Raw genomic sequence first — 25,286 nt, forward strand, 5'->3', positions numbered from 1 at the left:
CAGTGCCCATTCATCATCACCCGCTTGGTCTGTCATCTTTGCTTTTCCCTCACAGAGTTCTTGCCGTGTTTTAGCGAGTCAGAATTATAATAAATTCTACTTTTTTCCTCCCAACTTTGAGCGATAATTGACAAATATAAATGTATTTGAAGTATACAACATGATGACTTGGAACTGTGGAATGATTATCAAGATTAAGTTAGTTAAAATATCCGTCACCTCTTGGTTGACCTTTTGTATGTGTGCAATGAGAATTCCTAAGAAAGATCTACTCTCAACAACTTTGAGGTAGAACATATGGGATTATTTACTGGAGTCTCCATGCTGCACATTAGAGCCTCAGAACTTATTCTTCTTGTAACTGAACATTTGTGCCCTTTGACCTACATCTCCCCATCTCCCCCTCTCCAGCCCCTGGCCAAAACCACCACAGTACCCTTTGTTTCTATGAAATCAGCTTTTTGAAGTTTTTGTTTTTGTTTCTGTTTAGATTCCACACGTAAGAGACGCCATCCAGTATTTGTCTTTCTCTGTCTGGCTTATTTCACTTGGCATGATGCTCTCCAGTTTCATCCATGTTGTCACAAATGACAGAATCTCCTTTTTTATGGCTGAATAATGTTCCATGTATTTATATGCCAAAGTTTCTTTTTTTTTTTTTTTTATTTAGATCTTTTTTAAGTTTATTTATTTTGGGAGAGAGAGAGTGCAAGCAGGGGAGGGCCAGAGAGAGAGAGAGAGAGAGAAAGAGAGAGAGAGAGAGAGAGAGAGAGAGAGAGAGAGAGAGAATCCCAAGCAGGCTCCACACTAACTGCACAGAGCCCAATGTGGGGCTGGAACCCACAAACCGTGAGATCATGACCTGACCCGAAAGCAAGAGTCAGACGCTTAACTGACTGAGCCACCCAGGCACCCCTGTATGCCAAAGTTTCTTCATTCATTCATTCATTCATTCATTCATTGAAGGACGTTTAGGTTGTTCTCATATCTTGGCTGTTGTGAATGATGCTGCAGTGGACATCTCTTTAAAACCCTGATTTCATTTCCTTCAGCTGTATATCAGGGTGGGATTGTTGGATCGTATAGTAGTTTTATCTTTAAGTTTTTGAGGAACTACCATACTGTTTTCCGTAGTGACTGCATCAATTTACATTCCCATCAACAGTGTGTAAGGCTTTCCTTTTCTCCAATGTTTGTTATTTCTTCTCTTGATAATAGCCATTCTTCAGGTGTAAATGATACCTGATTGTAGTTTTGATTTGCATTTCCTGGATGATTAGTGATATTGAGCATCTTTTCATGTACCTGTTGGCCATTTGTTTGTCTTTTTGGAATAATGTCTGCCCCTTTTTCATCAGATTATTTTGCTTTCTTGCTGTTGAGTTCTGTGAGTTCTTTATGTATTTTGGATATTAACCCCTTATCAGGTACATGGCTTGCAAATATTTTTCTTGTTCTGTACCATTTCAATTTATTGATGGTTTCCTTTATTATGCAGAAGCTCTTTAGTTAGATATAGTCCCACTTGTTTATTTTAGCTTTTGTTGCCTTTTCGCTTTGTGTCTTGTCCAGGTAAAAGTTGCCAAGACCAATGTCAAGGAGCTTTTTCCTTATGTTTTCTTCTAAGATTTTTATGGTTTCAGGTCTTAGAGTTGTCTTTAACCTATTTTGAGTTAATTTTTGTGACTAGTGTAAGATAGAGGTCCATTTTCTTTTTTTTTTTTAATTTTTTAAAATCTTTATTTTTGAGAGAGGGAGAGAGAGCATGAGCAGGGGAGGGGCAGAGAGAGAGGGAGACACAGAATCTGAAGCAGGCTCCAGGCTCTGAGCTGTCAGCACAGAGCCTAACATGGGGCCCAAAGTCCCGAACCGAGAGATCATGACCTGAGCCAAAGTTGGACCAACTGAGCCACCCAGGTGCCCCAATGGAGGTCCATTTTCATTGCTTTGACCATAGTGTTTTGCTTACTATACTGTTTTGCTTACTATAGCATTGGAATATAGTTTGAGATAAAGAAGTGTGAAGCACCCAGCTTTGTTCTTTTTCAAGATTGCTTTGGCTTTTAGGGTCTTTTTTGGCTACAAACAAATTTGAGGATAGTTTTTTAGTGCCACTGGAATTTTGATAGGGATTGCGTTGAATCTGTGTATATCACTTTGGGTGGTGTGGACATTTTCACAATATTAATGTTTCCAATCCAAGAACACAGGGTATATTTCCATTTGTTTATGTGTTCTTCAGTTTCTTTTGTCAATTCCAGTAGTTTCCAGTGCACGGGTCTTTCACCTCCTTGATTAAATCTCCTCCAAAGTATTTTATTCTTTTTGATGCAGTGGCAAATAGGGTTGCTTTCTTCCATTTCTCTTTCAGATAGTTTATTGTTAAGTGAATAGAAATGCAGTGGATTTTTTGTGTGTTGGTTTGGTATCCTGTAACTTTACTGAATTCATTTATGAATCCTAACAGCTTTTTGGTGGAGTCTTTAGGGTTTACTGTGTATATATAACATCATGTAATCTGCAAAAGATAATTTTACCTTCCCCCTCCCTCCCCCCCAGTTTGTATGCTCCCTCTCTCACCCACCTTCTTTCCCTCCGAACTATTGTGGCTAGTAACTCCAGTACTGTGTTGATTAGAAGTGCTGACAGTGAGTGTCTGTCTTGTTTCTGATGTTAGAGGAAAGACTTTTAACTTTTCACCACTGAGTGTGGGCTTATCATACATGGCCTTCGTTATGTTGAGGTACATTGCTTTTATACCTGGTTTATTGAGAGTTTTTATCATGAAAGGATATTTATTTTTGTCAGATATGTTTTGGCACCTGTGGAAATGATCATGATCATATGCTTTTTATCTTTTATTAATGTGATGTATATCACACTTACTGAATTGTGTTGAATCATCTTTGCATCTCAGGGATAAATCCCAGTTGATCATGGTGTATAATCCTTTTAACGTGCTCTTGAATTAGGGTTGCTGGTATTTTGTTGAGGATTTTTGCATGTATGTTCATCAGAAGTGTTGGCCTATAATTTTCTTTTCTTGAGGTGTTTTGTCTGGCGTGGGTATGAGAAATGCTAGCCCCATAAAACAAGTTTAAACATGTTCCTTCCTCTTCAATTCTGGAAGAGTTTGAGAAAGATTGATATTAATTCTTCTTTAAATGTTTGATAGAATTCTCCAATGAAACCATCTGCTTTTGAGCTTTTATTTGTAGGGAGATTTTTGATTCCTAATTTAAACTTTTGCTCATTACTGCTCTGTTCAGATTTTCTATTCGTGAGTCAGTCTTGAGAAGTTGTATGTTTCTAGAATTTATCCATTTCTTCTGAGGTATCTAATATTTTGGTGATAATTGTTTATAATAGTCTGTTATGATTCTTATATTTTTGTTGTATCAGTTGTAATGTCTCCTCTTACATTTATAGTTTTATTAGAGTCATCTTTTTTTATCTTAGTGTCACTAAACACTTGTCAATTTTTTTTATCTTTTTAAAGAACCAATTCTTAGTTTCATTGATTTTTTTCCCCATTGTCCTTCTAGTCTCCATTTCACTTCTCTAATCTTAATTATTCCCTTCTTTCTACTAACTTTGGGTTCAATGTGTTCTTTTTTTAATTCCTTAAGGTGTAAATTTAGATTATTTGAGATCTTTATTCTTAATGTAAGAAACTTACGACTATTAACTTGTCTCTTAGAATTGCTTTTGCTGTGTTCCGTAAGTGTTGGTGTGTTGTGTTTCTATTTCATTTATTTCAAGATTTTTAAAATTTCCCTTTTGATTTCTTCTTTGACCAGTTGCTTAATCTGAAGTATTTTGTTTAATTTCCATGTATTTGTGAATTTTCCAGCTTTCTTCCTATAATTCGTTTTTAGTTTCTTACTGTTTTGGTTGGAAAAGATACTTGATATGGACAGATTTTCTTAAGTTTGTTAAGAATTGTTTTGTGACCTAATAAATGATTAATCCTGGAGAATGTTCAATGTGTGCTTGAGAAGGATGTGTATTATCATGCTGCTATTGGATGGAATGTTCTATATCTGTTTGTTAGCTCCATTTGGCTAAAGTATAGTTCAAGTCCATGATTTCCTTATTGATTTTCTATCAGGATGGTCTGTCCATTGATGGGATCTATCCCATGTCCAAAGTGGGATATTTGAGTTCCCTACAACTTTCATATTGTTGTCTGTTTCAGTCTTCAGATTTGCTCATAATTATATATATTTATAACTATTACAGCCTCTTCATGAGCAGACCCTTATATCATTATATAAAGATCTTCTTTAAAAAAAAAAAAGATCTTTGGCTCTCACTACAGCTTTTGACTTAAGTCTCTTTTGTTTGCATAGGTAGAGCTACCACTGCTCTTTTTGCCTAGAGCACCTTTTTCATCCCTTCACTTTTCAGTCCGTGAGCTTAAAGCTGAAGCGCTGCTCCTTTAGGTAGCATACTTGGATCTTGGTTTTTTAACTTACTCAGCCCCTCTGTGTCTTTTAATTGGCGAATTCAAACCCTTTGCATTTAAAGTAATTATTAATAGTCCAAGACTTGACTGTCACCATTTTGTGTATTGCTTTCTAATTATTTTGTAGTTTTTGTCCTTTCTTGCTTGCTTGCTTTTTTGTGAATTGATGTTTTTTTGTAGTGGTATGTATACTTTGATTCTTTTCTCTATTTGTGAATCTGTTACAATTTTTGGCTTTGTGATTACCACGATGGTCATAATACATCCTGCTGTTGTAACAGTCTGTTTCAAGCTGATAACAGCTTCAATTGATTGGAAAAAGTTCTATACATGTACTTGCTCCCCCCAACATTTTATGTTATTGACGTCCAAATTTACCTGTGTCCAGTAGCAAAATACTGTAGCTATAATTATTTTTAACTCATTTGTCTTTAAAGTGTATGCTAGTGGCCAAGGTGATTTACACACTTCAGTTGCAGCATTAGAGTGTTTTGAATTTGACTATATATTTACCTTTTCCAGTGAATTTTATCCTTTTTGTATGTTTTCATGTTACTAATTAGTAGCCTTTCATTTCAGCTTGAAGAACTTTGTTTAGCATTTCATGTAAGACAGTCTAGTTGTGGTGAATTCCCTCAGCTTTTGTTTTTCTGGGAAAGTCTTTGTCTCTCCTTCATTTCTGAACGACCACTTTACTGGGTAAAGTATTCCTAGTTAGGAGGTTTTTTTCTTTCATCACTTGGAATATATCCTCCCACTGTCTCTTGGCCTGCAAGGTTTCTGCTCAGAAACTTCACTGAGAGCCTGATTGGGGTTCTCATGTATTTGATGAATACATTTTTTTCTCGCTGCTTTCAAAATTCTCTTTGTCTTTGATTTTTGAGAGCTTGATTGTAATGTGTCTCAATAAAGATCTCTTTTGGTGGAATCTCCTTGGGTATCTTTGAGCTTTGTGGACCTGAATGGCCATATCTCTCCCCAGATTTGGGACATTTTTGACTGTTACTTCTTTAGATAAGTCTTCTATCCCTTCCTCTCTCTCTCTTCTCCTGCTGGGACTCCCACATGTGAATATTGTTTCACTTGGTGGTATCCCATAATCACATAGGCTTTCTTCACTTTTTCATTCTCACATCTTTCTTTCTCCTCTAACTGGATAATGTCAAGAGGTCTGCAAGTTTCTTCTGCTTAATTGAGCCTGATTTAAAGCTCTCTATTGCATTTTTTCATTTTGTTCTTAATATTCTTCAGCTCGCAAATTTTTGTTTGGTTCTTTTATATGATCTGTATCTTTGTTGAACTTCTGGTTTTGTTCATGTATTGTCTTTCTGAGTTCATTGAATTATTTCTCTGTGTTTTCTTGAATCTTGCTGAACTTCTCTATTTTTAATTCTTGATAGAGAACTATCAAGTCCATTTCTTTGGTGTCAGTTACTGGAAAATTATTGTGTACCTTTGGAGGTGTCATGTTTTCTTCCTTTTTTGTGTGTTTCTAATGTCTTTGGGTTGCTATCTCAGCATTTAAAGGAGTGGCCATCTGTCCCAGCCTTTTTGGACTGGCTTCTGTGAGTACACCAGCTGGATGTGGCCCAGTGTCTGGTTGCTGGGAGGGTACAGCCAAGTAGTCCCCATGCAGCTCTGTCAGCTGAGACCAACATCAGTGAAGATTGTGGGTGTTTTCCATGGCCAAGCCTGTAGAGATCCCATGGGTGTTACTGGTGGGTAGGGCTACTGGGGCTGAAGGTAGCTGGGGTCCTCCCATTCTTTTTTTTTTTTTTTTTTGATTTTTAATGTTTATTTCTTTATTTTGAGGGAGAGAGAGCAAGTTGGGGAGGGGCAAAGACAGAGGGAGAGAGGGAATCCCAAGGAAGCTCCACGCTGCCAGCGCAGAGCCCAAACATGAGGCAGGATCCTTGAGATCATGACCTGAGCTGATATCAAGACTCAGATGCTTAACCAACCGAATCACCCAGGCACCCCCTCCTGTTCTTTTTTGCCTGTGAGAGGAAGTTCTAGCCAAGGAAATCCCTTTTGGTGCGAGGTGTGATGTGCTGGCACTGGGTGTCCACAGAGCTGGTGTCCTGGGATCTGGTGCACACAGAGCTGGATCTTGGAGCACAGGTGTATGTGGGTGGGGTGGCGCTGGTGTCTGGGATGCCGGTATGTGCACGTTTCCTGTGGAACTGGGGCCTGGGTCTCTAGGGATCGCCACAGGGACTCAGGACCGGGGGCGGAGAGGGACGCAGCAGTAGCTGGATCGCTAGGATGTCAGAGTGCAGTGGTGCCTTCGGACCCAATGGCAGCAGGGCCTCCTTTGTGGATGGTCAGTCACAAACCCACCTTGCCCCAGCAATGTTGGGTCAAGTCGCAACTTTAAGTTCAGGGAGCGGGTCACAGAGCCCCCAGGTGCCAGTGCGGTGCTGGTGGGACAGAGCCCTGACTCAGGACCCGAGGACCCAGGGGTGGTCCATGCCATGACAGGTCAGAGCCATGACTCGGGGCCCTGTGGCAGTGGGCAGAGCAGTCACAGCGCCACTTCTGTTTGGTCAGAGCCTCAACCTGGGACCCCCAGGCCAGGGTGTGGAGCAGCAGCAGTGCTGCACTGGTTTTGCAGGTCAGAGCCCAGACCCAGGATCAGGGGTGAGGTCGGAGCAGCGGCAGCTCAGCCCCTTACGACTGACTGTCAGTGGGGCTGGGCCCTGGGGGTCCAGGGGGCAGTTAGTGGGGCTGGGCCCTGGGGGTGGGGACAGGAGCATCAAGGACAAAGTATCAAATGACAGCACTTGAGAACGGAGACGTGGTGTTCATAGGCCGCAGAGGACCACCTGTGCTTTGCTTTTCTCCATGAGGGTGACAAGTGGGCAAGAAAGAGAGTAGAGATAGTAATGAAGGAACAGCGTGAAGACAGTGTGGCCCCTGGAGAGTGGGAGGGCGTGAGCAGGCTCATCTGGGCAGAAACCAAGTTTGCAGAAGAGGGGAAGTTAGGACCCCAGATTTAGCGCTTGAGAAGTGTGATGTGTTTCCTATGGAAAGAAATGTATAGATTGCTAACACATGGCGTCAAGACAGAGCACAAGTAGGGGCGCCTGGGTGGCTCAGTCGGTTGAGCGTCCGACTTCAGCTCAGGTCACGATCTCGCGGTCCGGGAGTTCGAGCCCCGCGTCAGGCTCTGGGCTGATGGCTCAGAGCCTGGAGCCTGTTTCCGATTCTGTGTCTCCCTCTCTCTCTGCCCCTCCCCCGTTCATGCTCTGTCTCTCTCTGTCCCAAAAATAAATAAACGTTGAAAAAAAAAAAAAAAAGAGCACAAGTAAATAACAATCGCTGGCCCTCCCTGCGGGTTAATCGAGAGTAAGTGAGGCAGGGTGCAGGCTTCTCTGCCCCCTTGTCCCTGTTTCCCGCTCACCCCTCGCCTCCAGGTGTTTGCTGTTGCTCTGGTGGGGGGCGGAAGTGGTTCCGATGGGCGTATGTTGATGTCAACTGGCTACAGCCTTGTGTTCAGGGTGGAGAAAGTCACCATGAACGGACTTCAAGTATCGGGTTACGTAGACACTGGGCTGTGTGAACAGGAGGCGGCGTCGTGTGGAGTAGAAGTGACTGGAACGTTGGCCTCACACATGCCATCAGTATTGCTTATCCCACCTGCAGCCCCGGTGCCTCCGTTTCTGCCTGCAGGGTGGGAGTAATCAAGCCTACTATGTTGCTGAGTTAGTGCAGGGATTGAAGGATCTGAAACCCTTGGTGTCCCAGATCTTCTTTTTCTCCCCTTCTCTGCCACTTCCTACCCCTCACCCCCCACAAAGCACCCAACCTCCACACGACAGGAGGTGCGGGGTGGGGAGGGGGGGGCAGATGAAGGCGGAAGCTGAGACCACGTGTAGTAGAAGGGAGTGATAAATCAGAGACAATTGGGAACCTAAATGTGAGGAAGGAGGGCTGTTCTCTGCCTCACATCCTCCAAGAAATCAAAGCCCATTCCTGTGAGAGAAACTAGATTTAAAAACTCATTAGTATTTTACGGGGATGAATATACATGGAACTGTATTTCAGAAGCTTTTTCACGAAAACATTCTACTTCTGTTGCACACCCAAGCATGTTTAGCGCTTCTTCATTTATAGTCCTGATCAACGAGTGGATTTTTTAAAAGGCATCACATTGTTTTAGTCACTAAGTTTTATCGCTGTTATTTTTAACTTTTTGTTTTGACATGTTGCTTTTAACTGTAATTAAAAATTATTGGCATCTGTGTTTACTTTTTAGCTTGTGCCTACCTTATCTTCATAGCAGAAACTAATTAGTATGTGAAATACAGTACTATTAAATCTGCATTAAGAGGGAAGAATTCTAATCTGATCGTATGTAAAATATGGCAGAAAATACATTTTAATATTTTTGCAAGATGCGTACATGGTATTAATTGCATTTCCATTCTCCTGACAAAGAAATCTTGTTTTAGCATTTGTTTCCGTACATCTTTACTTGCTCCTTTGGGGTGGTTAGTTAGGCAAATTGCAGAACTTAGAAAAAACTAATCTTCTGTCTTGAAACTTACTGATTTAGGAAAATAACTATTGTATGTGCTGGGCTTGTTTTAAGAAGCAGAATGAACTCCCCTCTGGAAATACTTTCTGAAGCACTAGGATGTCTTTTCTGGTTCCAGATGGGTTTCATACTTACCTTTTTCTAGTCTTTTCCTGGCTCTCTGCCTCCGATCACTTTGCAATCCTACATCATAACCTGCAAATGGTATCTTTTCTGTGAATCTCCTTCTGACTGCCTGTAAAGAGGTGTGTTGTTTTTTTTTTTTTAATTCACCCTCATGTTGAAGGCAGGTATTTTTTGGATTATTGCTGCTAATTTTATATCTCAAAAAGATTTTAAAACTATCCCCTTTTCTCCTGTTCCTGCTGCTACCATTGTAGCCTAAGGCATCCTCATTTCTCTCTTGGAATACTGTTGTTGTCCCTTGGTTTATCCCTCCTTTTTGTTTTGTTTTTGAGAGAGAGAAAAAGCGAGTGGGGGGGGGGCAGAGGGGGAGAGAGAGAATCTTAATCAGGCTCCTTGCTTTGGAGATTTGGGCGGGGGGGGGGGGGGGCTCCATCTCACAACTGTGAGATCATGACCTGAGCAGAAATCAAGAGTCGGACACTTAACCAACCTAGCACCCAGGGGTCCCCATCCTTCCTATTTTTTGTGTCCTTCTGCTCAGCGGAGCCTGAGTAAACTTTTAAAATAGAAATCAGATTATATCACCCCTCCTGCCCCCCACATCAACATATTACCCAACTTATATACTCCCCCAGTAATGTTAGTTTTCCTTATTTACCCCATTTATGGGGTAATTTTTTCTTAATATTCCTTATCAGGCTTAGTAATTATTTATTAAATTGGATATTTACCCATCTGTTATGCCTTCTCCACTAGCCTGTAGCTCCATGACTCCAAGTCCCTATGCTAGGGACTGTGGGTGTAGAAATCAGTAAGTTATGGTATCATTTCTGCTTCCGATTTATTTTGTATTAAAATGTGTGCTATTCTTATTTAGAAATTCTAGTATGATATGACAGAGGCTTTCAGATTTTTTTTTAAACCACTTTATACCTGCACTGTTAGTATCATTTAGTAACTGCCCACCAAGGATTTTGTTTTTTAGTGAATGAATTAGGGTCTGTATGTCACAGAGTATCCACTTGCCTGATGCTTCATTATATATTTCATGTTTCATTATGTGATGCTCATAAATTGCAGTCACCCTCTTCTCTGCTTTTTTCCCCACTAACATTGATCACCATCTGTGTAGGGAGACTGAAAGTTCCCTGAGGGCAGGGATCCTTGTCTTTGTACCGTTTTCAGGGTACAGAACAAGCCCAGAATACGTTTGTTGCATATTTTTGGAAGGGATGAGTGATTGAATAAATGAAGTTTCACACCCCTGATGACTGGAATTTATTCCTGTGATAAACAGTTGAGTTCAACCAACATTTATTAAGTGCCTACTGTGTACTAATCATTATGCTAGGGGCTGTAGGTGTGGAAATCAGTAAGTTATGGTATCATTTCTGCTTCTGATTTATTTTGTATTATTCTGATTTGTCTAAAAATTATAGTATGATATGACAGAGGCTTTCAGATTGTTTGAGCACTAAAGCTTGATTCTTATCAAACAGATACGAGGGATGTTTTGTTTCACTGGATTTGAGCACTGTGTTATTAATTACACTGGCCTTGTTCAGACATGACTGGTCCCGCCCTCTTGGAACGGCTTTGGGATCTTAGCATCTTCGATCAATCTATTTCTCATTTCTCTCTGAGGTCTAAGGTCAGATGGTAACTAGAATGAGGTGCCCTAATGTTTTGCTCTTCACATCTTACTTCTGATCTAATTGTGATTTGCTGACAGTGTGGAGACATGGATCCGCAAGAGCTTTGTCTAGGATCTTGCTAGAAGCAGAGACCGGAGATGCTGTGTTAGTTTCAGCAGTGATCTTCCTTTCCTTTCTTCTTTAAGATGGTGTTATTTTTGAAATATGAAACATTTTTCCAGTTCTCCATATGTTGAAGAAAATCTCTCCTAGTTCACTTTTGATGTCAAAATGAGATTTATGTACAAAATTGGGGAAATACACTTATTTTTGGTTTGAAATACACCCAGATTTTTTAAATTGTCACCTAAAGTAGGTTGTGACTTTTTTTTTTTAAGAAGCAAGTTAAAAAGCCACATGCAAAAAAGATAACAATTTTTATATTCTGTTTCTATTTCTAAAATGTATAGTTGAAAATTAAATCTTAATGTGTATATTCTGTGTTCCTATTTTTGGTAACTGATTTTTCTTTTAAGTAGGAGACTTATAGATTCTGTGATCTTTCCTAAAATATATCCTTTCTATCCCCCTGAATAAAATATATTACGAACTTGGAAATAATGACTACTCCATGCCTAAATATTAGCTGCTAAGGCATTGCCTTCAAGGGAAAAGGTTTAGCTATTTAATCATCTGTGTCCCTGATAACTTTTTGGTGGTTTTTGTATCATTATCAGTATATTTTGATTAAGCCTGACTGAGTTTATATGGTTCATTATACTTTGCAGCCATCTGATTTAAATAAGTAATTGGATGTTTTTGGAGGAGGTTTGGAGGAAAAGCCCAGCAATAAAGGACACATGTCATTGTCTTTTCAGATCTTTTTCTGCCTCTGGGTTTAACCTCTTTGGCTCGTAGAGAAATGGCGAAAATTTTATATCCCTGGTGCTTAGTACATATATTAAAGGTTTGCCTTTTTCTTTTGTAGGATGAAGTGGCACACACTCTCACTGAGAGCAGAGTGTTAAAGAACACTAGACACCCCTTTTTAACAGTAAGTGGCTGAAGGGCAGATGTTATAATCATAACATTTTAAATTTAAGGGAGTTGTGCAAAAACTAAGCCATGAAAAATAACATTTTAAATAAAATTCATTTAGGTATGCCATTTTCTTTGTGGGAAGACTAGAAGTTTTGTTTCTTTGAAATTACTGCAGTGTGTGGATTAAGTTTACGATATGTATGCATTTGTACTCCATTATTTTTTTTGAGACTTTTTTTTCCCCTCATGAATTTCACTGCCTTAAAAACAAAAACAAAAACAAATTACTCCAGAGCAAATATATGTAGAGCACTGAGAAAATGGTAGACTTAAAAGAATTTCTTAGTGTTAAATGTAAGGATTTTGTTTCCTTTGTCTCTTGGCTTCTGATAAATATTTAAATGATCAAGCAGCATTCTCTTCAAATATGAAAGGCAGATATCTTTACTGGATATTTTTTATAGAAATTGAGACTTGTTTTAGGTATAGAGTACTCTCAGAAACACAGGAAGACAATACACATTAAATTAAAGGTAGGATAAGTCATGATGTATTTTCTTGACTGGACAAAGTATAAACTATGAGTTATATGCATGTTACTTGTTTTGAAAGAAACTGATTTTTTTTTTTCAGTCCTGTTCTTAGATTGTAATAGAGACATAATTTGCCAAGTTTCTGTATGTTCTTGGTTCTGATGATATGTATTAAGATTAAAAATAACAGGTAGACATACAAGAGGGAGAACATTTTAAAGATTTAGCATTATGTAAAGTAGGAATTTCCAGATACCTAGACTTACTTTGTTACATTGCTGGGTGTATATTGTCCAGTATATTAAGATAGCTCTAAAGTTCTGCTGTCTTTATAACTTACACAATTATATGAACCAACTCTGTTGAATGCAGTCATGTTTTGTACCCAGTATGCAAATAGTGAAACTATATTAGAAGCCTGAACATAACTACTCTAGCTGTATTTTTGAGTCTTCCTTGCTCTAAGGTTACATGGGTGCAACTTCAGGCACTAATACAGTTTCAAATAGGTGGCACAGTAGATGGAGAGTTGCTCGTCAAAATTACTAAGTGTGTTTTTACTTAAAATTTTAATTTTAATTTTCCCCTAACAATATCCAATGCTGATCTAAATAGAATTTGTTTTATGTTCCTCAGAACTCTTGCTTACACACTCTTAAGGAGTAGGTAGATTCTTAAGGGCAAGAACATTTCATCCAGCAAGCTTACTGTTTCTAAGTGTTCTATTTTGGTATTGTTATAAGAATACTGGATTATAATGTAACATTTTTTCTTTTTCATTTCAAGTCCTTGAAATATTCCTTCCAGACAAAAGACCGTTTGTGTTTTGTGATGGAATATGTTAATGGGGGAGAGGTGAGTCAAGAAGTCAATCCAGCATATGCATGGTAGTATTGTCATCATTTTAAAAAATTATTTAAAATAGAAGTTATGATGTAACCATTCTGTACTTTGTTGTGGAGATATGTGTAGCTCTTTCTCCTGTGGAGTAGATGGGAACTGAATAATTTCTAATGAAATGTAATGGTCACTTTTTAAAAACTATTTTCATATATTAGAAAGCTTACTCATATTCTTTTTCTTCCTATATTTTGTAAGTGTAAAATATTTTATCACTTGTACAAGTTTTGAAATCATGTTTTTTAATTTTGGAAACTGGAAATACAGGGTTTTTAAAGCTTTTTACAACGTTCTTCCTCAAGTGTTTGTTAACCTTACAAAAGATAATTTAACCAATTTTGAATTCAGTTTAACAGTACTCCATAGTCTCATCCTGGCTGAGTTTCCTCTTCATTTACATAGGAGTTAGAGTAACCTTGACTGCATTTGAAGAGATTCAAAGGGTCAGGGTGCCTGGGTGGCTCCGTGGGTTAAGCATCTGGCTCTGGATTTCGGCTCAGGCCATGATCTTGTGGTTCATAGGATCAAGCCCCGTGTTGGGCCCTGCACTGATAGCATGGAACCTGCTTGGGATTCTCTCTCTCTCTCTGTCTCTCTGTCTCTCTGTCTCTCTCTCTCTCTCTCTCTCCCTCTCCCTCTTCCTCTTCCTTTCCCTCTCCCTCCCTCCCTCATCTCTCTGCCCCGCTCCAACTCTCACTTTCTGTATCTCTCAAAATAAATAAATAAATAAATGAACATTTTTTAAAATTATTAAAAAAAAACAGATTTGAAAGGCTTTTGTAGTTTTGAAGAGAAATGCAGTCTTAGTGGTACATTTCACCTATTCCTTTATTCCCTGTCCTTTCTCCTCTGTATTTTTGATCAAAATCAATGTGAGGGAAAATTTCAATTTACTGGAATAGCTAACTGGAAATACTTACACTGTGGATTTTCTAAAACAAACTTAATTATTAAATAGGGAATTTGTCTCACAGACCTTAAAATAGTCTTATTTTTCCAAAATAGATTAAATATCCCCTATAGAATATTTTCTCCTGTAGAATTATCTGACTTGTAGGAATTAGTTCATTGCAAAATTCATTCATTCATTTGGGAAACACATTTTAAATACCAGGCAGTGTGGGTTTATCAGAATGTGTGAAGACATCATCTTTCTATGAAGGAGCTTACATTTTATCATAGAAGTGTATTATAAATTAGAATGTATAGTGAAAGACCTAAGTGCTAATAAAGTCATATTAGAAAATCCTTTATGGGGTTTTCTAATTCAGGGCAGACCTTTAATGCTTAATGAGACTTCGGCAGGAAACTGATTTGAGAAGATTCTGCAAGCAGAGGGATCATGTGAGCAGAGTTACCAGGATGAGCACAGGGGCCAGAAGAACTTGAGTAGTTGGATGAGAAAACCCAGGCATGCGGTCACGTTATCTGGGAAAATGCAAAGAAAATGAATGTCATGGCATTGCGCAAGATCGGTACATGTTCATGACCAATTATTTAGTCGTGGGTAGAAAGAGAGGTATCAGAAGTGGCTTTTGGTTGGAATCAGGGAGAACTAATATAGTGAAATTACAGAGAATGTGTTGAGGGCAAGATTATAAATTTGGTTTTGAAAAGGGTTTTCCTAAGTTCCTAGGAAATGAGTATGTGGAAATAGCATGGAAATCTCACCGAGGATAAAGAAGGGGTCAGAACTATGGATACAGGTTTGGGAGCCATTTGTATAAATGTTATAATTTAAGTAATGAGGGTGGCTGTTTCCCATTTCATGGGAAATTAAGTTGATGAGATGTTTGTGTAGTATCTATCAAAATAAAAAGTGCTTATATTCTTAGAGCAGTTACACTTCCAGTAATTTATCCACATACATATTCACAGATATACCACAGAATGGAATTTGGATAAATACATTCAGTGCAGCATTCATAGTACCTTTGGTAAGGAGACTGCCGTATCCGTGCAGTGGAATACTTTATACCCATTAAAAAGAACGAGGCAGCTCAATACGGGCTGATAGAGAACAAGTTCTAAGATACATTATGAAGTGAAAGAAACACGGTGCAGAGTATAAAGCATGCCACCACTGTAATGGTTTAACGAAGGCAGGACCGTGTGTATGTGATACGCATTTTTATAGATGCGTCAACTCTGTCTGGAATTATGCTCTCTGAAATTATACACTGGGCATTAGTGTGTACCTTTGGGAAGATAAACCGAGTGACTGGGGACCAGGTGGGAGGACTTATTTCTCAATTATGTGTTCTTCAGCAGCTTTTGTATTTGGTGCTACAAATAAACATTATGTATTTAAAAAATGAAGGAGGGAAGTTAGGCAGGCAGGCAGATGGATGGATTGATAGATGACCAGGGAAGACAATATTGGGAAAATGGTAAACTCTACAAACAAAAACTTGGAGAACTACTCTTTCACAGTATCATGTATTTACATCTATTATAACAATTACCAGGTTGTTTTATAACTAACCTATTTACTTTTATATATTTCCTACTAGACTCTGAGCTGGTCAAATGCCAGCAACTTACTCACTACCTAGCATGAGTAGGAACCTGACAGATATTTACTGGATGGTTTGAATGAATAAATAAATGAAAAGGATAAATAAATTCTCTCCAGGAACAGGGATCAACAGGGATTTTTAAACTGGAAACTGCTGAGAAGTAGGAAGAAAAATAGAAAGTAATGTACTATGTAGTTTATTTTGGCCAAAAACTTGAAAGTGTTTCTTCAGAAGGGAGTATCTTTGAGTGTATTTATAAAATATATGTATTTTTTGAGGCTTTGTGCAAGGCACTAGGGTAGGTATGGTGCATAAAATCTGAATTAAACCTTGATCTTCCCCTCAAAGAGTTTGTAGTCATGTGGTGAAGGTACCAAGCCCACACTCAGCTTAGAGTGATAACTATCACCTGTATCAGAAATACAGATGAAGAACCACAGGACTTCACGGGAGGGAGAGGGTTTCGTGTGGTGGGGAGAGGGAAGCTTCGGAGCCTCGGGGAGGGGCGGGGGGGGGCTCGTGGCACCCACACTCTAGCATACTTCTGAGATTAATTAACTGATGATTGTCGAAACAATTTTACACACAAAAGCAGATTTTCAGACTAGCCAGATGGTTTTCTTTAGCACTGAAACTCCTACATTATAGCTCTCTTTTTTCGGAATTTCTGTTTTGAGAATGTGTTATAGATAAAGACTGAATTATTTAATGGATTGCAGCAGGTGAACTGATTCTGTATGTGCATGGATAGCAATGATAGCATTGCCATCTATATAGATACATTTGGAAAATTTGATTGTATTTATACACTTTTAGTGCAAAGAAAGTTTCTTATTTGTAATTTCCCAGTTTTTCTCTTTTAAGTTATTAAATATACTTTTGAATACATTTTGAATGTACTTCATAAATACAAATAGTTATTTTGTTCTTGGAACTTAATGTGTTTATTTCTCTTCTTAAATTTATTGTTTCTCTGAAGGAAATCTATGTTCAGTATATCCTTATGGTGACTTAGTTAATTTTGGTTTTGCTTTAGGTTCACCATGACACTTATTCTGCCCAGGGATGCTTCCTAGAAATGCATAAAACTCAATTTCTGTAGAAAAAATACGAAACAGAGTACTTCTGTTTGGAAATAAGGTTGACATAGAGGTAAAGCAAGGGAAGCCGTAAACTCACACAGGCAGGCTGTCCATACCAATACTCACCGATGCGCTGGGAATTATCCAGTGGGGAACATCTGGGTGGTAACTAGGAGATGTGGGTAGGAGATGACTGACCTATTGGAAAGTAAGCTCTGGTAAACGTGGTGTTCATGAAACGGCAATATATTCAGACCTCTCTGTATCTCACCTGTGCCCTGAGATGGACTTCTTTAGTGGGCCTATTGAAATCATCGTAACTAGCCCAGTCTTTACTTAATTTGTGTTTATTGTCTTGATTTTTAATTAGCAGTAGCATCCTTTGAGTCTGTGTTCTGGAATGTCTCAATAGTTGAGACATTCTTTTTCTTACTTAACATTTTTGTGAATATATGAACTTCTTTCAGCCTAGTAGACGGCATGGAAATTGAGCATGTTCGTGGCCATGCTTGTTATCTTCCCTGTGTTTGCCAGTATTGTTGAAAGCACTGAATAATCCTGATTATTCAGGAAGTGGATTGTGAGAGGATATCGATTGTAAAAAATCAGCAGGTCTTTATAGGCATATCAGTACAATGGGAATCACATCATAATTGCAGTTAACTTATATGAATTCAAAGTAAAAAGCTGAGCAAAGGACATCATAGAAATAGACAGTAGATAGATCAGTAGATAGAAAGATAGTAGATAGATAGGAAGGATTTGATGATTCTTCCATTCTTTTTAAGTGTGTTGGCAGTCACCTCAAGATGAGAAATGTAAGTTTGCTATTCTTTTACTCCATGTTCGTTTCTACTTGCCCTCCATAGAGTTTCATGGGATACAAACCCTAGTGCTTAAAAACACATAGTTTTCAGAAAACATTGTCATGAAGTGCATCATAACTACAGATGTTCATCTAAAGAAATTATGGTACTTTGTTGCTGAAGGAAGAAGTGCTGAGCTTAACTACAGTGTGTTGGGTCTCCAGTGTAGTACCTGCCTCAGGAATTTTTCAGGAATGATTTTGATTATACTTGATAATTTATGTATGAACTTCAGAACCTATTCCATTAGAATTCATTTGCCTATTAAATATTTAATGAGCAACTACTATTGACTGGACCTCAGCAGATACACAAATAAGGACAAACTTGGTACTTTCTTTTAAAAGATGACTCTCTAATTGGGATTATAGACAAGAGAGTGTGTATACACCTAATAGTGTTATTATTGCCATGATAACACTGATTGCTATGGGAAACAGAGAATGGGCACTTGAATCAGTCTGGAGGAAAGAGGGAAGAGAAAAGGAGAGAATGCCAGAGAAATGCCTTGGGTGGTTGCTATGCTAAGACTTAAGTTGAACTCTAAGTTACATCAGTACAAATGCGAAGGAGGGCATTCCAAACAAGGCAATAGAATGTGTAGAATGTGCAGGAATATGCAAATTCTCCCCCATCTGCCCAGCTACAACACAGGATGGGCAGTGCTAAAGTCCTGCAGAGGAAAGTCAGAAGTGTATGAACAAGTATTCAGTGTCGTATTAGGACAGATCTTCCAAGTAATTTGGGTTTTATCCTGAAGACAGTGAAGCATCGTGGAAGGATTTCTGTAAGAAAATGTTTCAGGGGGCGCCTGGGTGGCGCAGTCGGTTAAGCGTCCGACTTCAGCCAGGTCACGATCTCGCAGTCCGTGAGTTCGAGCCCCGCGTCGGGCTCTGGGCTGATGGCTCAGAGCCTGGAGCCTGTTTCCGATTCTGTGTCTCCCTCTCTCTCTGCCCCTCCCCCGTTCATGCTCTGTCTCTCTCTGTCCCAAAAATAAAAAAAAAAAAAAGTTGAAAATGTTTCAGGAGGAGTACTTGGTAGCAATATGAAGCTTGGACTGAAGAAGACAGAATTGGAAACAGGGAAACTACTTCAGATGAGACTGCATTTAGGTTTTTCGTCATCCAGTTATAAACTGTTAGAGTCATTAATTGAGGTAATATTAGAAGGAATAAAATTCTAGGATTTAAGGACTAAACGGAAAGAGAAAAACATGGCACAGTTTTCTGCTTGTTGCTTGGGGGGACTTGTGTGGATACTGGGCTATTCAAAAAGTCAGGAAACACAGGAAGAGGAATGAGTCCCGGCATGATCATCTTTTATTGGAGGAGCCTGTTGGGGCTAACAAGGAGGTAGAGTTAGGTCAGAGGTACAAATAGGCTTCATCAGCAATGCTGAAACCAAAGAAGGGAAGAAATGTCCGTTGTGAGAAAAATATGGGGGGCGCCTGGGTGGCGCAGTCGGTTAAGCGTCCGACTTCAGCCAGGTCACGATCTCGCGGTCCATGAGTTCGAGCCCCGCATCGGGCTCTGGGCTGATGGCTCAGAGCCTGGAGCCTGTTTCCGATTCTGTGTCTCCCTCTCTCTCTGCCCCTTCCCCGTTCATGCTCTGTCTCTCTCTGTCCCAAAAATAAATAAACGTTGAAAAAAAAAATTAAAAAAAAAAAAAAAGAAAAAAAAAAGAAAAATATGTAAAGTTAGGACATTAGTGGCCAAGAATGGTGCCTGGGGATATCAACATGAGAGGTGTTGGTGATGAGAGAAGCCTAAGGAGAATCCTGCACAGAAGGAGCCAGGCAGGAGAAGCCTGTGAAGCCAAGTATGAATAGAACAGAGTAGAGTGAATCCTGCAAGTTAACAGTTGACAAATGTGCTAGGATTGGACATTGACTAGTTCCTAAGCAGAAGCATGGATTCTTCCTTTTTCTTGGGTCGATGTAAGGTGTGAACCTTGGTGATAGGATGGAATGTACAAGAGTTAGTTCAGAGCTCACTAGAACAAGGCTGTGAAAGCGAACTCAGGGCACCTTTGGTAAGCAGCCATCCAGCATCTGGAGAACATACTATGAAAGCGTTCCAGTAATATGACCAGTGACATGCTGCCAACACATCCAAGTCATCTCTTTTTGTAGCTCAGGTATTACCAGAGTTCCATAAGATTACTTAAAATCTTAAAAAATAAGACAAACAAAAGCAAAAAACCAACACTGGGATGCCTCTAGTTAGGATTCTTCCCCCAAATCTTACTCACAGCCATATTTCTTTCCAGACCTCTGTAAATCTCTCTCCAGGCTGGAATTGGAAGTCAAGATATCCGTTAGGGGGTAAAGAACAGTCACTGTGTAGAAATGTTTGTTCACCTGATAAATTCTTCACACCCTTCTATTTTCTTTGTGTGGATACAGATGAACTGACACTGTGCTCATTATACACTATATTAATCTCTTCGAAAAAATTCATTTCGTTGTTTGCATATGACTTTCAGTTTCATGCCAGTCTTGAGATCTTCTCATACTTTAGGTTTTTCATTGTTTGTCTTCAGTGAACCCAAGTCTGTCGTTTCAAATTCACGTGAGGCAGAAGTGCCAACAGTGAGAAATTGTAGTTCTGCTCACTAATTTATGGAGGTGTGATTTGGGTGATTTTTAAATTAAAAGTATCATTTCATATTCATAGCGATGACTTTAAAATTTTTACTAAACTTATGTGTGTATAAATATCTTTAGTGTTAGGAGTCTGGCAAGTTAATTTCTTTGCCCACCATTTTAATTATGAATATATTATGTAGGTTATATCAGAGTTTCATTGCTTTCGTCCGATGTGTTTTCAAAAATTCCCAAGCCAAGAAAGATACATTGTAAAATTCACTTTAGCACGTAAAGTTTAAGGCAAAATAAGTTTGGGAATATTTTTAGTATATACTTTAGCATAATTTTATAATATTTCAAGGCTGGCTTCCTACAGTGAATCATTAAACCAATATATCACTGCATCTAAGGTAATAATTCAAAGCCTTCACTGGTTTCAACATCTAAGAGGCTTACTTTCATATCTAGAATCTCACTGGAGAATCTGACTGGAACTGTAGGAACCGATCAGGCATTTGCCTACTTCCACAATTCTTTTCCATGTGGTTATGGCACGGCACAGCGTTTTCAAGATAATCAAACTTTGTTTTTGTTTTTAATTTTAATGTTTTATTTATATTTAAGAGAGAAACAGTGTGTGAGCAGGGAACGGGCAGAGAGAGACAGAGACAGAATCTGAAGCAGGCTCCAGGCTCCAAGCTGTCAGTACAGAGCCCAGTGCGGGGCTCGAACCCACGAACTGCGAGGGTCGTGACCTGAGCTGAAGTCAGACACCCAACCGACTGAGCCACCTGGGTGCCCCAGGATAATCAAACTTCTCACACAAAGGTTGGATTACCCAGAGTAAGCATTTCCAAAAAGTGAAAACAGAAGACAAAATGTACGTATAATTGGAGACCTTGAAGAGAAAACACAGGGCATTGGAACACAATACCTAAACATTAAAAAGTATAATCTCCCTTCCCCCCAAAAAAGTATAATCCCCAAACACAGTATGTAGTCATTTGTGCTCTGCACCTTTCACTTAGCACGTTACTTTTAAAATTCATCAAAATGGTTGCATGTATCAGTAGCTTGTTTCTTTTTATGGATTTACTCCATTACATTGTTGTATCATAATGTGCTTGTACAGTCACCAGTCAATAGGCATTTGGGTTCTTTGCAGTTTGGGCTCTTATGGAAAATGTTCTTGTGAATATTTCAGTACAAAACTTTATATGGACATTTATTTTTACTTGGGTAAATACCTAGGAATGCTATTTCTGTGTCCTCTGGTGTGTCCAACTTTGTAAGAAACCGCCAAATTTCATTTTACATTTCTGAGATGTTACTCAGCATCATCACCGTGCTTGGCATGGTTAGTCTTTTTAAAATTTTACCCATTTTAGTGAGTGTGGAGTGGTAGCTTGTAGTTTGAATGTGAACTTCCTGAACAACTAATAATATTGAACACCTTTTCCTCTGTTGATTTGCTATTTGGATGTCTTCCTTATTGAAGTATCTGCTAAAATATTTTTGTCCACTCTTTAATTGGGTTGTTTGTCTTTTTTAAAATTGAGTAGTCAGAATTCTTCATAATTCTAGATACAAGTACTTTATTATATAGATGTTTTGCAGATATTTTCTGCCAGTCTGTGGTCTGCCTTTTCATTTTTTTTTAATGGCAAATTTTTCTCTCACCCTAACAAACCTCTCATGCCCCTTTACAGTCCGTGCATCCCATCACCCCCTTCCTTGTAACCACTGATACGGTTTCTTACAAGTGTCTTTTGAAGGACAAGTCTTTTAAATTAGATGAAATACATCTCATGAGGGTTTTTTGTATATGAGTGGTTTGTGCATTTTATGTTTAAAACATCTTTTCCTCACCCAAGTTAAAAATTTTTCTCCCATGTTTTCTTCTTTTTCCTTTTTAAGTTTATTTATTTGTTTTGAGGGAGGGAGAGAGAGAGAAAGAGAGAGAGAGAGAAAATGTGCATGAGCAGGGGAGGGACAGAGAGAGAGAGGCAGAGAGGGAATCCCAAGCAGGCTGTGTGCTGTCAGCACAGGAGTCTGACAAGGGGCTTAATCTCATGAACCTCGAGGTCATGACCTGAGCCAAAACCTGGAGTCACTTGGATACTTAACTGACCGAGCTACCCAGGTGCGCCACTCCTCCCCAACCCATGTTTTCTTCTAAAAGGGTTAAATGTTTTAGCACTTAAATTTAGGTCTGTGATCCATTTCAAGTTAATTTTTGTATATGGTGCTATATAAGAGTCAGAGTTCTTTTTTTTTTTTTTTAACAGTTGGGTATCTGTTTCAGCATATTTGTTGAAAATGCCATCTTTTTCCCACTAAATTACCCTGCCACCTTTGTCAAAAATCAGTTGACCGTGTACATGTGGGTTGATACCTGGGCCCCCTGTTTTGTTGCATTGATCTAGATCTATCCATTCTTATCCCTGTCACACTATCGCTAGCATTTTTACTTTAGAGTAAGTGTTAAAATTAGACAGTTTGGGTCTTTCCCTTCTGTTCTTTTAAAAAATTGTTTTTACAACCCTATTTCCTTAACATTTCCATATAAATTATAGAATAATCTTGTTGTTTCTATGTAAAGGTCTCCTGGATTTTAATTGGGATTGTGTTAAATCTGTTGATCAATTTGGAGAGAATTTATGTGTTAATAATAATGTGTTCTGATCCATGAACATGATATATATCTTTCCCATTATTTAGGTTTTCTTTAATTTTTTTCAGCAGTATTGTGTAGTTTTTAGTGCATAGGTCTTGAATATTTTTTGTTAAATTTACCCTGAACTGTTTTATGTTTTTGATGTTTTTATAAGTGATTGGTTTGAACTTGCAAATTTGAATTGTTTGTTGATAATATATAGAAATGCAATTGATACTTCTTCCCCTTGAATCTTGCATTCAATTGCTAAAAATATTTTTTGTAAATATGTTGAGATTCTCTGTGTAGATGATCATATCATGTGAGAATAGAGGCAATTTTACTTATTTCTAATCTCATGCATTTTTATTCTTTTTTTTTACCATCTAGGACCTCCAGGACAGTGTTAAATAGCATAGTGAGAGCAGACATTCTTGCCTTATACCTGATCTTAGGGTGAAAGCATTCATATTTTCACCAAGAAATATGTTAGCTGTAGGTTTTTCATAGATGCCCTTCATCAAGTTGAAGACATTTTTTTTTTTTATTCCTACTTTGCTGAGCTTTTTTTGAAAAAATCCTTATAGGATGTAATATTTTGTCAAATGATTTCTCTGTTTCTATTGTGATGGCCATATGGTTTTTTTCTTTATTCTGCTAATATACTGCGTTTTGTTGTTGAGTTTTTAATGTTAAACCAACTTTGAATTTCTTAGATAACTTGGTTGTGAGGTATTATCCTCTTCATGTGTTGTCAGATCCAGTTTGCAAGATTTTGTTAAGAGTTTTAAATCTTTGTTCCTTTGTAATATTGTTTAGGTCCCTCCTTTTCCCTTCCCCAAGTAATGTCTCTGGGTTTGCATTTGAGATAATGTTGGCCTCTTGAAATGAATTGGGAAGCATTGCTTCCTGTTCTGTTTTCTGGTAGATTTTATCAGTGAAATTTTTGGACCAAGAGTTTTCTTTTTAAGAAGGCTTATAACAATGAATGGTGGAGGGTGGGGAGGAATACATATATATATAAAATAAAATGCATGGATATATTGCCATGCATTTTATTTTTTCTTGAGTGGGCTTTGGTAGTTTATGTGTTTCCAAGAATTTATTCCTTTCATCTAAATTTTTAAGTGTATTTGCTTAATACTGTTTTCTTTAAAAAAAATTTTTTTTGATGTTTATTTATTCTTGAGAGAGAGAGCCTGAGCGGGGGAATGGCAGAACGAGAGAGGAACACAGAATCTGAAGCAGGCTTCAGGCTCTGAGTTGTCAGCACATAACCCAGTGCGGGGCTGAAACTCACAGACTGTGAGATCATGACCTGAGCCGAAAGTCAGATGCTTAACTGACTGAGCCACCCAGGCGCCCTGCTTAATATTGTTAATGTTCCCTGGTATTGCATCAGTGTCTGGGAGCAGTGGTTCGTGTCTCTCTTTTAATATTTCAACTTGTGTCTTCTCTCTTTATTTCTCATCATTTTTCCTAAAAGTTAATAATTTTTATTGATATTTTAAGCTGTAGTTTTTATTGATTTTTTTCTCTTATTTTTGGGTTATCTATTTCATTGACTTTTGCTCTTTATTATTTCCTTCGTTCTGGTTACTGTGGGTTTAATTTGCTTTTCTTATCCTTGTTTCTAATGTGGAAACTTACAGCATTTATTTAAGCCTTTTTTCTTTTCTGATCTAAGTATTTCATGTATAAACTTCCCTGTAGAAACCAATTTTATGTTATATGTTATATGAATATTTATAGCATATTTTTAATGTTATATAGGTTTTTACATGGTTTTAATGTCTCTTATTCTTTTCCCAAATTTACTAATTTATCAAGTCATGTTTTCTTTGACCAGTGGACTATTTAAAGGTGTATGTTTTCCAAATAAGATTTGTTTATTCATTCAGAAATATTTAGAGGTGCCTGGGTGGCTCAGTTGGTTAAGCATCTAACCTCGGCTCAGGTCATGATCTCACGGTTCGTGCGTTCAACCCTGCGTTGGGCTCTGTGCTGACAGCCCAGAGCCTGGAGCCTGCTAAGGATTCTTTGTCTCCCTCTCTCTGCCCCTCCCTAGCTTGTGTTCTTTCTCAAAAATGAATAAACGTTAGAAGGAAGGAAGGAAGGAAGGAAGGAAGGAAGGAAGGAAGGAAGGAAGGAAGGAAGGAAGGAAGGAAGGAAAAGAAAAATATTTATTGAGTGCTTATTGTGTTCCAGTCTTAGGGTGCACTGGGGTGAGTAAAACAGTCATAAAATAAACCCAACAAATGTATTGTAATAGCACCGAACAGATGCTATGAGAGGGAATGGAGAACCTACTTCCTATAAATTGAGTTGCCTGGC

The 25,286-nt window shown here is 38.4% G+C and overlaps 1 protein-coding gene across 8 annotated transcripts in view; it reads left to right on the forward strand.

Annotated features, from left to right (window-relative positions):
* AKT3 (AKT serine/threonine kinase 3) overlaps positions 1 to 25,286 on the forward strand; it is a 306,832-nt gene that overhangs the window by 201,650 nt on the left and 79,896 nt on the right. For 7 of the 8 annotated variants that reach the window (XM_023247426.2, XM_023247427.2, XM_045049318.1 and 4 more), the window contains 2 exons: positions 11,757 to 11,822; positions 13,129 to 13,197. The exons of the other annotated variant lie outside the window; for it this stretch is intronic. In XM_023247426.2, coding sequence (XP_023103194.1) covers positions 11,757 to 11,822; positions 13,129 to 13,197 — 135 coding nt within the window. The remainder of the gene's footprint in view (positions 1 to 11,756; positions 11,823 to 13,128; positions 13,198 to 25,286) is intronic. 8 annotated transcript variants of the gene reach the window in all.

The sequence above is a fragment of the Felis catus genome, chromosome F1 (genome assembly GCF_018350175.1).
Source record: "Felis catus isolate Fca126 chromosome F1, F.catus_Fca126_mat1.0, whole genome shotgun sequence".
NCBI lineage: Eukaryota > Metazoa > Chordata > Mammalia > Carnivora > Felidae > Felis > Felis catus.